Below are 14,786 nucleotides of genomic sequence, written 5' to 3'. Positions count from 1 at the left end.
CTGCATTTAAGCTTGGCTAGTACAGAGGTCTGGTTTTCTGCCATTTTAAATCTAAATTTCAAAGTACACTGCAATGATACAGTCTCCTTCCCCAAACTCAGTAACCTACATACAACCCCTTGTGCTTGAGCAGAAAATAGGGTTGGTTTTGTGACACAGTTTCCTGTGTATGTAGCAGCAGCACATACTCTGGTTTTACTCTCCTGCAGGTTTTACCATCTCAAATGCTGACTATTCATCAGCTGGACCCAAACACTCCAAAAATGTTTTCAACAAACCATGTTCTGTAATCACAAAAACTAAATACCTGGCTTGATACATAGGACTGGGTACTTCTTGTAAAGTAGGACATTTACACAAATACGGGGTTTATTTTTTTTTAAAGATCTTAGATTTTAAAGCAAGTGATTAGAAAATGAGTATGCTGAAATACTAAGAAACTTCTAAAAAGCTACAGGTAACAAAAACCAACATACAACAAGCTTATTGGAAAACACAGGCAAACAGCCAGTGTTTAGTGGTGCCAGATGAGATGGACAGAATTGTCTAAACTGCGCGTAATAGCAAGGGCCATGTCCTGTGCCCTTCATCTTTGTATGTCACCTAGAACATGCTTTCAACAGATGGATCTTTTTGTAATAACCCAGACTTCCAGTACTCTCTCCTATCCAGCCTAATATCTGAAGTGGAAGAAATGTATAAACTGTCAGTCATCTGAGATTACATTTGAATCCCTTACAGGGATAAATGAATAAAAATGTACACAGTCTTTTAATGCCTACTGCTGACTTCACATTCAGTACTCCTCATCTATTCCCCAATTATCCTCCTGGTATTAACAACAAAGTTCACCTTTCAAGTGACTTTAAACTATCCACCTGCATATTCAAAACCACTTGTACAGCAAATACTGCTAGAAAATCTGCACAAAAGCATTTGGATGCAATCAGCGTACTTTCTGCATCATTGAACATTGTGGTGTTTTGCAGACCAGTACAACACAAATTCGTAGCTTAGATTACACAAATTTCTCTACAATTCAGTGGTTAATCACATTTCTGCTATTATTCAATGCTACATGTAACTTTTAATGTTTTCAGGAGCTCCAAGCAAAAATGGATTTGCAGATTTTTTTTTTCTTCAGCACGAGGCTAATCTAATACACCAAAAAACTAGAACAAACATTTTAATGGATAACAAATTAAGTGGATGTGCTTGGAAATAATCTATTGAATTCACACAGAGTAGCAGATAAGAACTTGATAGGAAATTCATGGAAATGCAGAAGTATTGTATAAACCATTTCTAGAATGACATCTTCAAATGAGAAACACTTCCATCTATCAATATGTTGTCAACCTCCTGGGAAAAAAAAGGGCTGGCAGCTTAAAAAAAAAAAAAAAAAAAAAGTATCAAGATTTCCACTATACAGGTTATAGTAACAGATCTGTATTATCTTATTTCATTATTTCATCAGACAGGAAGCTAAATCATTCTGCCATTTATCCACATTATTATTAACACTGAATACTACTGGGTGTTACAAGAAAAGAAAACTGTAGTCAAACAGAGAAAAACCAATTAGCTTCCCTTCAGTGTGTTTAAGTTATTCTGAAACCACTGGAAAGCACAGATAGATGTTCAGAAAAACTTTGCTACACTCATTCTGAATCCACTTGAGACTTCAGCAGGAGATATCCCTACAAATGAACCTCATGTATTTTATATAATTGATTTTATTAACTTAGAAGTTGGGGGGGGGGGGGGGGGATAAGAAGTATTAAACCAGTATCCCACCAACGTAGATCTGTCCTGTAGCTCAAATGCAAGAGAGTCAGTTTGCATTACGAAGGTAACAAAATAAAACAACACAACTTCCTGATTGTTACACAAAAATGCTGTGATGATTTTTGTTATACAAAAATTTCAAGAACAGCACAATAAGAAGTCCTTGAGCTGTATTATTCCATATTTGACTGTAATAATAGCCATAATTAAACAGCTAAAAATACAGGTTCTAATCTGTTTTCTTCTAACTTGACTTGCAAAGTTTTGGGCAGCTAAGCAAACTTCAAGGCTCCTAAAATAAGCTCAGCTTTGTCTCTCTTGCTCTACCGTCTACTGACATTCTTCTGTTCTTCTCTGTATCTTACACACAAGGCTTCTAATTTTTTATTTCATAAAAAGCGTAATGAAGTTCCACATGCCACTAAACCCCCGTAGGTGTTTACAACATCATTCCAATCATGCCAGAAAGATAACAGAGCTAGAAGTGCTAGCAATACTGTAAGTAAGACCAAGTCTACACTAGTTGAAGGACAGGTTTTATGTCTGGAATCCCAAACACTACAGGTTGAAGGCCCAACAGCAGCAAATTATTTTCCTCAACATAAACTTGACAACTAAAATATATCAAGGACATAAAGCTCTAAGTAGGTTGGTAAAGTATCCTCAGAAGCAAAATTAAAAAACAAAACAAAACAAAAAACCCACAAAAAAACCCAACCAAAAAACAAACCCAAAAAACCCCAAACAATTCTGCTGTTAGTAGTCATAAAAGACAGTACTATACACAGCAGGATTAGATAAAATCTTAGTATCAACATTTATTAACTATAATACATGAAGATGAGCTGGAAATTTTTTAAAATGTATTTGCTGAACAATTTTTGATGATTTTTGTTTCACTTTGTAAAGAAACATGAAATACAAAATTCAGCTGAAAAGCAGCTGATAAAATGCAGAGTTTGTATTCCCAGTTGAGGAAGAAGGACGTGGAATGAGCTGAAGGTGGGCAAAGCTTCCTCCGCTGTACTTGAAAATTACTTTAAAACACAAAAGAAAATAGGCTAAGCAAACAGACAAAACAAATACTCTTCTACCAGAAGGTAGCAGGATAGCATAAAAAACCACATATCTAATTGTGAATACTCAAAATTGGCTCAAGAGTTGGGGCTTAATTACTGGCTGTATAATTAGACTTACTTTGCCTATGTTTTTTATGCCTATACATACCACTTGGAGTACCTCCTGCAGAAGATGAGTCAAAAAGTCACAGGTACCTTCCAGTACCAACTAGTATTTCTCTACATTTTGAAACCACAGTATCTAAATAATCAAAAAAATCTACAAAATGTTTTGCAAAAAATGGTGGCATGGTTTTGCAACTTATTTCATATTAGTTAACCATAATATACCAAGAAAGCTCTAAAACCTGACTGCTTCATATAGAACTGTGATGCTTTATTAATAGTAATTAATAGAGCAGCAACTTCCTCTTCATTCCTCAGAGCAAAGCAGCACAAAAACCCCTTTCGTAACTATTTTATAACAGTAACACTAGAATGCTTTCAGTAAGTCGAGACACAGTTATTTACTTCGGACACTGTAGCAAAAAAGTTGAATCATACGTTAGGAGCATTTCACTATTTATGTCCGGCAGGGATAAGGCCTTCTGCTACACAGTGGACCATTTATGGATAAAAAGGATCTGCTGTGTAACACATGTTTTGAAATCAGAACTGCACAGCAGTTCCATGAGCCCAGACAAATCTTTTCTCTTTTAGTGGCCAACTTCCAATATAAAGATCGGTATTTTCTATGTCCATGTCCATAAGAAAACAGTACAGATTATTTTATAAACACACACCACCACCCCAATATTAGTGACACCAGTGACCTGAGATTCTTGAGATTCCCACAGAACTGGTGAAAGACAGAAATTAAGGTTTTGTTTCTTTTAGGACTGAGTGACAGAAACAATATATTTATGCCCGGAGTGCTAGCTATCACACCCACCCAACAGACTTCTAACAGAGAACGTTCCTCATCACCTGAAATCTACATTTTCATATTTTTCCTTTCAGGATTTCCACATTAACTTCCAGAACTTCTGCTGTACTTGTAGGTAAGAAGTTCTTCAAGCAAGTATAATATTCTGCAGTAATGCCAACATACTTCTGATAGCTCAGTATGACCCCATCAAGTCGGAAGTGGCCAGCACTGCTGTATGGGAACTGGGTCCAAAACAACTTACTTCAGCTAGAAACTAAAGAGAAATTAATCTTCATGGAGAATCAAGAATGGTTACAGAAATCATATTTCCTAATCCATCACTGAAATGTGGTAGCATTTTTTTTTTTTTTTAATAAACTCCACTTTGGAATGTCTTTGAACAAAATTATTATCTCCTTTTATTGAACATACATTTTCCATATCAGATGAAAGATTTTCTTTGCCTTCCTGGACCACTTATTACTTAAAATGCCTTTCAAGACAGCCTATTTTATTATGTTATCTGTGTGTAGTATGTATGCTGGAGAAGATAAAGGGCTCGAAAATCAGTTACTGGTAACTAGAGGGTTTTTACTTCCTTCACAAATTAGGTATTTAACTTCAAAGCTCAAGAGACAAACGTGTTTGAAGATAACCACATGCAGGTATGCTTTCTCAGTTTAGACCTTATTTTCCCTATTGTCAGTACCTTACAGTTTAATATATTCTACCCTTATACACATATTTGCTACCCAGTGGAGGAACATCGACTAGAGTTATGGGGTTTTCATCAGTTTAGCTATTTAGGACAACCAATCCTGAATATATTTATGTAAGCCCCAGTAACTTTTGCTGACAAAACACCAAACAGGAAAAATTATATTGCCTTTATAGAAATATTTGATTAGCAGAAAGTTAGTTTATAAATATCAGATGAAGACACTAAAAGAAAGTAAGCATGTGAAGTCTTCAACTATTGAACACCAGCCACTTTTGTTTAAAACAGTTTGCTGGGCTCTTACATTTCCTGAATATCTCTGAAGACCAGCTCCTTAGCAAAGGCACAGTATTCAGACATGCTCCCATAAAGCTGCGACACTAAAGCAAAAAATAAGCCATTAGTTGAGGAAGGCTTAAGCACACCACACAATAAACACCTTGCTATTGACCCAGGTAATAAATATCAAACTCATAAGGCAAACATCATTTCCACCAATTCATTCTGAATCCTGGGGCCTCCAGACACAGACACGAAACAGGCCACGTACTCTGCTGTGGATGCAGAGAGCCCAGCCCACTGCTCACGCACACCTCCTCCAGATGATTTAACAACTATCACTCATGGTCAGACATGTATCCAAGAAACTACCACCACCAATGACTGCATCTAGCCTGACTTCCACAGGATAACACTACTGCATTATTCTATAAATTGGGAAAAAATGCCGTGTTTTAACATGTCTTGTTCTGTTGATCCTGTAACATACACTGAACTTCAAAACTAGACATTTAAAAATACCCAACCCTATTTCTGGAGAAAAATGAGACCTTGGATTAAGCCAGGCATATTTAATACTAAACCTCACCTATTAGGAGATACACTTCTAGTTAATGAGAAGCATTGAAAGAAATGCAGATTTTGGTACTGATATCTTCTGGACTTAATCCTCCAACATAGATCTTATTAACTTACCAATGACAGCTAACTGTCACTTAAAAGGCATGCAAAATTCCTGTAAAGTTTTCTCAAGACCTAAGACACTTACTTTTCAGCATCTGGGTTTCTAAATAAAAACAGAATTGAAATTAAGGATTAGCTTTAACTTGCATTGTTTAAAGGGTATGTGTTTTGATTGATACTCAGACTCACACACCTGCTTTACTGTATTCAGGGCTGCTGCAGAGATCCCAGGAAGCACCACAGTGAAAGAAAAGAAAAAGAAAGAATTGATGTTTTGGCTGCAAGCGACAGCAGCAACGACTGGTTCAGAAAACAGCACCTGAAGCACAGGATAATCAGCTTCTAATTTAAATCATGTATTCTGTGCTATTCCCCTACTTAGAGACTTGTTAGAGACACTAATGAAACAGGCATGTGCCACTAGTCTGCAAATTACATACCTCAGTCTCAGGGCACAGAGTTCACACTTCTCAGTGGGGGTGAGGTCAGCCTATCTTCAAGTTAAAAAGGGAAATTCTTGTTTAAGCAAAGCATTACATGAGAAAGAGAGTGTAAAAATGCAAAGTAAAACTTCTTGCTTGCTTGCTTAACTGATCAAATGCCATCTTAACTTCTACTTGACCACAAATAACATTTATTCTGGGTCTTATGATCTGGAGATGCTGGAGGCATATGGGAAAAAAATAACCCATAACTAATTTCAAGCCATACTTACTTTCTTTGATTATAAGGCCAGTCTCAAATAAAGAGGATTTCCTGCTACATCACAGTTGAAAAATGCTGCAAACATTTCTATTACAGATCAGATACACAACACAGCTGCTCATGCCTGTGAGTATATAGACACAAGCCCCCCCCCCCCCCCAACTCTAAAAAGTCCCTAAGTTACTTTCCCATTAAATCATCAACTCTTGTAGCACCACATTCTGTGTGTCAATACCTCATACAAAAGACAAAAGCACTAGAATTTGTTAAATTGAGATACATATCACTGGAATATGTCTTTTCACTGTTCAGGATATATTGTAGACACACTGTACTTCCCCTGTGAGAAAATTCTTCCTATATACTTCATTTTCAGTTAAATTTAGTTTTGTTCATCAGACAAATCGGATCCACAAAACCTAACTTAAAGCATAAGAAATCTGTCAGTGGGGGAAGATGAAAGTAACTTGAACAATTTGCCTAATGGTGGGAAAATACAAGAAATAGCAAGAAATACCTACAAAGGCTGGGGGAAGGTGGTGGTGGTGATGAAGACAGAAACGAAGCAAAGTACAATCCAAATGCTTTGTATTATATCTCAGTGGGGTAAGAAGCTATAAACCCAATTTACCCAGAGAGTAGTCAAAGCTGCTAGAAGGCAATCAATATAGTAAAAACTATGGAAAACATAGTATGAACCATTTAGATTAGGCAGACAATTCAAGTAGATATATCCAATGTTAAAATATTGACAAATATAACTTGGTAACTTTTTTCCCTTTTTATCTTTTTACTGTTCATGTATGAGAATTAATAGAACAACTAAAGCGAAATTGTAGGCCAAAACCTCTACTGAGAGGTAAACGCAAGAGGGAACATCTGCAATCTGGAAGAAAAATCATCATAAAGATGTAACTTCTCTTGAACCAGCTAATGTTTACATACCATATTCTGTTATTGAGTATTTTTTTTATTTGTACAAAAACCTCTGTAGGGATGCATTATATGCTTTAAAGATTACTAGGCATTTTACTGTCCATCACTTGGAGGACTTCACATGCTGAAATAAGTTGACCAACGTTAAGATTTCTCAACCATTCGATTATTTCCTCAGCCATTTCAAGCAGCAATTATTATTTACCTAGTAGCAAGTATTTAAAGAAAACTCAAAATAGGCCAATTAAGCCACAAAGTACACTGAAATCTAGGTTTAGTCAGATTAGGCTTGTTACTATTTAACGGAAATGAGCAGCTTCCTGTTGTCAGGGCAAACAGCAAGTAACGTCTACAGCAAGCCTCAGTGTTCCATCCTCCTACAAAGATTTGTGCCACAACTTTTCTTCTGATAAGATTCCACATTAAATTTGCTTCCATGTTAAATAAAAATAGGCATGTAAATGCACTAGACCATCTTAGTCACTTCCTCCTGCTCCTAAGCATGTACCGAGTTCAACAAATTTTGTCTTCCAAGTAAAGGTCTCAGACCTCCTTCCCCTGCAAAAGTCTCACTCTCTGGATTTTTATCCCCTACCAGTTCCTGTTTATAGCCTCAGCAAAATTTTATGCAGTTTATTTGAGAGATAGTAGATGATTCCCACCTCTTAGAAAATAAGCCTTTTGGAAAGAAGTAGTGAGGAACATCCAAACACCTTCTTAGCCTAATACTTGAGAAGCTGATTCCCTACAGGATGGTTGGGGTTTTTTTCCCCTCCTCATTATCACTGTTTAAATGAGGCAAAGGTACCCATACATATAACATTCAGTACATTATTTGATTAATTTGGAGAAGACCTTTAAGTTCACCAAGTTCCACCATTCACCTAGCGCTTCCAAGCCCACCACTACAATGTCCTTAAGTGCCACGCTTACATGTCTTTTAAATAACTCCAGGGGTGGTGACTCTACCGCTTGCCTGGGCAGCCTGTTCCAGTGCTCAAACCCCTTCAGTGAAGATTTTTTTTCCTAATACCCAATATAAATATCCCCTGGTGCAACTTCAGGTCACTATTTAAAACCCTGAGGCCTGCAAACTCATGACGTTACATTTTTGCACTATTCATGCCTATCAACAATATAAGTAGCATGATGAGGAAGGGAAGGCATTCAGCCTTGTTTCAGGTTTTAAAAGCTCAGACTTCCAGGGTCTACAAAGTTTACCAAAATGCTCATTAATCACTGTGAGGTAGAAATAATAATCAAAAGCTACCACAAACAAAGATTCCCACCGAAAGCCATTAAACGGAAGCGTTATAAGCAATACAGAGCATCAATGTATTTTCCTATGTTTTTAAACAACATCTGTCTAACCTAATGTGCTTACCACAGAACAGCCACGATGTGCAGGATCAGGAGATCAGGGACTCCTTTATAGATATGGCACAGCATGACCTGTGCTGCCCCTGCTATACCCAGCTTGGGTCTGCCAGTAAAGAATGGTAACGCTGGATCTCACAGTGATGCCCACAAGTGATTAGGTTCAGACCAGACCTGTGGTTTGTGGTACCTGGAAGGCTCATCTGCTACCCCAAAGGCTGCAAGTGCTTGGCTCTGCTATCACCACGCTTTCAAAGCAAATTCTTATTTAGAGCTGAGAAGAGATAAGCAGAGCTGGCAGCAGTCAACCCAGCCAGTGAGTGTAACTAACAGCTCCTCACCTGGTGCATACCACTGCTTGGAGCAGTTTTGACTGGGCAGTTTGTAACAGGAGTAGTTTTGCTAGTCGGTTACAGGAAATAATTTGCAAAGGAGTGTAACTGAAACAAGGCACGTGCAGAGCAACACACCGTTTGGACTGCACTTTGCTTTACCAATCCATATGTGTGATAAAGTAAGATGGCAAACGTGCACCCCTAGAGACACATAGACCTTCAGCACGTAAAGTTTGACCAACCAGTCTTCTAAAAGCAAAAAGCTTTTTTTTTTTTGAAAAAAACCTAATTAAATCTAAATCAACGAACTATGATCCTTCTTATTTAATTAGATGTAAATAAGACACAAACTGATCTTACTAGCAGAATTTTCGCTGGTAGTCTTTCAGAAGCAGCCTCGCGTATCTCAGGAAAGTTTGCCTTTTACCAGCAGCACGCAGAGCTCGGCTGGGTGACCACACTTGTCGCCTTTGCTCAAGAGCCGCAGATCTGTTCCGTGTGTGCCCCAGCACACCCTGACGGGGGCGACGGCTCGGTCCGGGCGAAAGCAGGGGTATCTCTGAAAAAAGGAGAAAGCTGCCCCGCTGCCGGGACGGGCGTCAGGGGCCGGCGCTGCGCCTCTCCGAGCAGAGGCACGCGTACCGCTCTCACCGAGCGCAGCTCTGCTCGGCGCTCCATGCCGAGCGCTCCGGGGCCGCTCCCACGGGGAGCTGCCTCGCACCGGTTCCGGGGCTCCGCGGCGCCGGCCGCCGCCGGGGCAGGAGAGCGGCAGCCACCGGCCCCTGCCCCGGCCCCGCGGGAGCTGCCCGAGTCCCGCCCCGGCCGCCCCAGCTCGCCCCCCTCGCTGAAGTAACTCCGGGACGGCACCGGGAGCCCAACTCTGCCCTCCAGGGGCACCTGCAGCCGCCGGGCAGCCGGACCCCCGCGGCCGCCCCCTCAGCGGGGAGGATGCCAGGGCGCCGCCGGGCGGCCAGGCCTTACCCGCCCTGCCGGGCGCGGGCCCGCCTTGTCCGCGGGCAAGGCTGCTGCCCGCTCCCGCCGGCGGCGCGCAGGGGCAGGGCCCGCCCGGTGCGGCGGGAGCGGGACCCCGCGGCGCGGAGCGCGGGCACTTACTTGTGTGCGCACGGGACGGGGACGGCGGCGCCTCCTCAGGGCTGGCGGCGGCGGCGGCGGCGGGAGCGGCACTGCCGGGGCGGTGCGGGCGCGGCAGAGGCAACCCCGGCTCCCCGCGCCGCGGGGCGGGGCGCGGCCTTGGCGGGCGGGACAGGGGCGGCTCTGCCCTCCGCGGCCCGGCGCCGCCGCTAGCCCCGCGGCGGGGGACGGCCGGGCAGCCCCCCGCGGCGGGCTCGGGAAGGCCGGGCAGCCCCCCGCGGCGGGGGAAGGCCGGGCAGCCCCCTGCGGCGGGCCGGCGATAGGCCGGGCAGCCCCCCGCGGCGGGCTCGGGAAGGCCGGGCAGCCCCCCGGCCCTCAGCCCCACTCGAACTGCCGCCGCCCCGCACCTGGGCGAGCGGCCCGTCGCGGCGGGCATGCGGCGCAGCGAGGCTGCCCTGCTGCAGGGCACAGGCCGGGGAAAGCTTCGGGGGGGTACACACGCCTGCGAAGGGCAGCACCGTCCCAGTGCCTGACTCTGGGGTACAGTTTTCTTTGCTTCTTGCCTTGCTGCCCAAGAAAGAGCTACAAATATTGCAAGGACAATCCCCAAACCAACCCGTTCTTTCGTTCTACTGAGCTGCACGCTGAGCTATTTTTAATTCTGGCAGCAGCTAAGCTGCCTCCTGTACGACTAAAGTTTGGGCACTCATCTTCATCTCTCTTCTAGAGGTGAGAAAAGTAGGGAGGTGAAGCTCCCTAAGATCTTCACAGGCTTTCAATTTTACATGAAACAGAAAAAGGGTTAAAAAAGTTAGTTGTGGAAGAAAATGACTAAAAGCACCATCAGCTCCATCCCACTGGGAAATGGCTTGGAACTGATTACAACTGACACTTCTGCACTGGGGGGGGCGGGCAAAACAAACAAACCTCAACCCCACCCAGAACCCCTCAGACAAAAAACACCCCCCACCCCCTACTGGAAAGCTAATACAAGGAAAAATGAAGGCATGAAGAAGGAAGGGGGGGGGGGGGCACGGGGACGACTGAGGGGTGTAAGACATGAAAGGAGAAAGATCAAAACCATCCAGATTTTAGAGCTAGAAATGGGGAGGAATAAGAAACACCAAGAAGCTTGGTAAATCAGTATCTTTATTTTATAGAAAGAAGTTTGATCAGTGTGCTGAACCTGCCATTAGAGGTGGTTTTGCTATTTTTAGTAAAAATAAACATTTCAAAAAATCACCTTGGTGAATATACCATCTCCAAGCTTATTTCCTTTTAATCACTGTTACTTTTTCATACCTATTGCAACTAACCTAACACTGGGTGCTCTTAAGAGGAAGGGAGTGGGTACCTAAGTAGGATAGCTCAACAGTTCATTTCCTGTAACTGGTAGCAAGGTTCCTAAAATGCAGTAGGACACTCACAAGCTCACCTTGTGCCACAGCAGCATGGTACAAAACCTGCATCTACTTCACTCTCCATCTTTCTCCATAAACATCCTGCAACATCAGCTGTCAGCTGAGAATTTTCTGGTAAAAGTCACACAACAAGCCAGTTTAAGTACCCAGATGGCCAGAGTCTTAACTCGTGATCACAAGTTACTAAAGTAATAGTAAAGAACTTAGATTGCCTATCAGTTCGAGGTAACTGAATCAATTAGCAACACAAGAATGACACACTCTGATTGCATTATGTATTGCTGCATAGACAAACACAAGTCACAACTGCTAGTCTGTGGTATTTAAAAGGGACATTATCAACTACAAGCTATTTCACCTGGACATGAAATTATTGTTGGTTATGCACTGGTAAATGCAAATTTTAAGTTCAATTTGTGCACATGGCTGCTTCAAGCACAGAACCCTGGGTAGCCACTATTACCCTTCTGTTTGAGTAACTTGCGTAGCAACAGGGAGAAAGCATTAATTGCTGCAGGACAAAAGTCAGTGGTAGTTGTTAAGGGCAACAGCTGGAAGAGTTTTGAGTTCAGTTCTTTCCCAATGACTAGTTTCAAAGTTGAGAATGTCCCTTTAGAAGTTTCAGATACAACAGAAAGTTAATGTATTTTGATTCCATCATTACAAGAAAACTACCAATAATTTGACTTACAATAATTGTTAAACATCAACAAACAGTATTACAGAAGCAAACAACTGATTTGCAAATGAAGTAGCAGCAACATGGAATTCTAGAAGGTTGAGTTTCTGCAGGATTTATTGGGAAGATTATGAAGGTGTGGCAAATACATGGTGATTTTACATAATTTAGTTTTGAGAGTAGCTTACGGTAACTATAAACATTATTGAAAATGTCTGCTCACAGTCAGTACTTTTCTGGTATAAGCGTAAGTTTGCCAGGATTATTCATAGTGCAGCTCTACTCTGAAAAAAGACAACAGTGTATGTCTTGGCAAATTACATACAAAATCTGCTGAGTTCACAGTTGTGATTGCCAGTACAATAAACTGAGCTTGAAATATTAAAGCTAATGAGAGATAAATATTTAAGGACAAAACATCAAGGACATCATTATATAACATTGCCATGACTTTTGCACATTTTCCTTTTCTGAATGTAACTTTGTTAGTTCAGTTGGTACATAAAACTAATGCGTGTATATAAGCAGCTACAAAGTCAGGGTTTTAGTTGATTCTCCAGGAGTGTGCTACTGTCAATTTGATCATTTTCCTTCTTTCAAAAGAATAAGGAATATTAGAAACTCAGCCACTGAACAGATATAACATACGCATCGGGCAAGTGTGTTTTGTAAGGTGGTGTCACTTTTAGTCAGTCACTTTTCTGGTCCATCACTGTACTTAAACTGTTTTGATATCAATTTTGATTTCAATTAAGTGTTGTGGAAGAAATTAAAATTGAATCACTGAACAGCTGTACCAGTTTGAAATGCTGTCACATGTTTCTTCATGGCAAAATATTCACATTCTTTTTATTGCACAAATTGTAGGTTCAGGTTATGTGCACGAAAACCTTCATAGTGTTTGCACTGCAACTTGCAAAACATACATTTAAAATGACCTTAATACATTTTATAAAATCTTTTTAAACAATTTTATATTCTTAAGATAAAGGCATCCTGAGAATGTTACAAAGTTCATTTTGCAAGCCCTTCATTTCTGCTATGCTTTATTTATCCCCATAGTTCCTAATTTGACAAGTTTATTTTACAGTTAATATCATGGTGCTATATTTCACAAAATATCTTTTAGCAAAAAGTACACTACTGGCATTCAAGTAATTCAACCTCACATCTAATTTACAAATTAAATCTCTGTCAAGCTCTCAAGTAAGTAAACCAAAATACTTACAGAAACAGTTTTTAGCAGACTAAAAAAAAATAATGTCAAGGCTTTGTGCATTAATAATTTGGTCAAACATTTAAGTTACGTAATTATTATTTTGGCAAAAAAAAATTCCATCTATCCTTTTCAAAATTTTTTTCTTTCATTTTACACCAGATGTAAACATACAGTACACAGACTCAATATGAAAGTACTTTGCTGTTGAACATTTTTCCTTTTTCCTTTTTTAAAGTACTTAGGAAAAGCAGAAAAACAAGAACGTAAGTGCTAAAAATGAGCTGAGTGTCTTTGGGCTAAATAAAAGTCTTACTGGAAAAAACGTACAAATAAATTAGGTGGGGGTTTGGTTTTATTTTTCCTCTACAGACAGGTAAATAAATAGTCTTCGAAGAAATTCTAGTGCCATATCCTAAAACAGTATCTTCCTCTATCTTTTTGATCAAGACTAAAGCTTCACACAATCTTGACTATCTTACTAGGAAGATATCCATTAGTATTTACATATTTTTGTAAAGGGAGTGTTCAGGGTTAAAAATATATTTCTTTTCAAAAGGTAAGCCTGCCATCCTGATGGCAGTGGTTCAAGCTACAGAATAAAAGACAAATGACAGAACATACTTCAGTTTCTTATACCCTAGATCAGAGGAAGGAGATCAGGCAAGTTAGAGAGGTAAACAGCCTGGATTCCAGGAATGGAGACAGACAGTGGCTCGTTATGCTTGCATGGCCAGAAGTATCTACTCATACAGGCTTTGTTTCTCTTCTACACAATTTATTCTATTCTTTATACATTAGGTATACCTTTTTATTGTCAACTGACTTAAGTTGAGAAGAGAGACAGTTATGATTGCCACAGTGAAAGCCTAACATTATCTATGGTTTCCATCTGGACAGCCCTGCTTTTAGAAGGTGGCCAGGTGTTGAATATAGGCAGAGGCCATGCCCAGATGGTACACTCCAGGTGGGAGTGTAACAACTTCAAAAGGAAGGGTAAACCACTTCAGCAACATCTTAGTAATATTGTAACTATGTAATTCAGAGTCATATATAGCTTTTATTTTAGGCAATGATCAAAATCTGAAGGACCTTGTTAATCTTTAAGGCATCAGTGCATCAGGGACTAAAAGCTCCAGGTAGTACATAGAGGCGGGGGAGGGTGGAAAGCATCTTTGTGGCACAAGCTATCATTGTGTATCTGCTTTGTTGGCTAGTTCAAGAAAAAAATATTTTCAGAGCTGGCAGAATGGGAATGTTATACACTGTTCTGAGAAACATCTTAGATCATAAATTTCACATCATTTTTTAACACATCATTTAAAGGGCTGAATCTATCAGGCAAGATTCTCATCTTCACTGTTCCATCAGCACCACAGGAAAATATGTGATTTGCTGGTCCTGTCTCAATTTGCATAACTCCTGTCCCAATGTTTCTGAAGAGAGACTGTCGAGCATGCTCATTGATGAATGTGTGAAGAAGATTAAATGTAGACAGACTCCACACCTGGAAAAAGCATCAAAACCATCAATCTCTTGTAAGGGTAATTACCATGATCTTAAAACTCAC

At 40.6% G+C, this 14,786-nt stretch overlaps 2 protein-coding genes across 10 annotated transcripts in view; both read right to left on the bottom strand.

The window, feature by feature from the left end:
• Positions 1-10,056, bottom strand: part of TNFAIP8 (TNF alpha induced protein 8) — a 66,255-nt gene extending 56,199 nt beyond the window's left edge. Inside the window, exons 1-2 of one of the 5 annotated variants that reach the window (XM_056324918.1) lie at positions 9,922-10,056; positions 9,169-9,392 (exon numbers count right to left, since the gene is read on the bottom strand). Coding sequence is in view for 2 of the 5 variants with exons in the window: in XM_056324924.1 (XP_056180899.1) it covers position 9,922 (1 nt within the window). In the remaining 3 variants the exon portion in view is untranslated. The other 4 variants (XM_056324921.1, XM_056324924.1, XM_056324920.1 and 1 more) reach the window with 4 other exon arrangements.
• A 976-nt stretch (positions 10,057-11,032) lies between these two features.
• Positions 11,033-14,786, bottom strand: part of DMXL1 (Dmx like 1) — an 85,422-nt gene continuing 81,668 nt past the window's right edge. For all 5 annotated transcript variants that reach the window (XM_056323721.1, XM_056323717.1, XM_056323718.1 and 2 more), the window contains one exon: positions 11,033-14,723. In XM_056323721.1, the coding sequence (XP_056179696.1) occupies positions 14,499-14,723 (225 nt within the window). In that variant the 3' untranslated portion in view covers positions 11,033-14,498. The remainder of the gene's footprint in view (positions 14,724-14,786) is intronic.

Source organism: Falco biarmicus, chromosome Z (genome assembly GCF_023638135.1).
Source record: "Falco biarmicus isolate bFalBia1 chromosome Z, bFalBia1.pri, whole genome shotgun sequence".
Taxonomy (NCBI): domain Eukaryota; kingdom Metazoa; phylum Chordata; class Aves; order Falconiformes; family Falconidae; genus Falco; species Falco biarmicus.
Note: the sequence above shows the minus strand (reverse complement) of the source record. Positions and strands in the feature narration are given on the sequence as shown.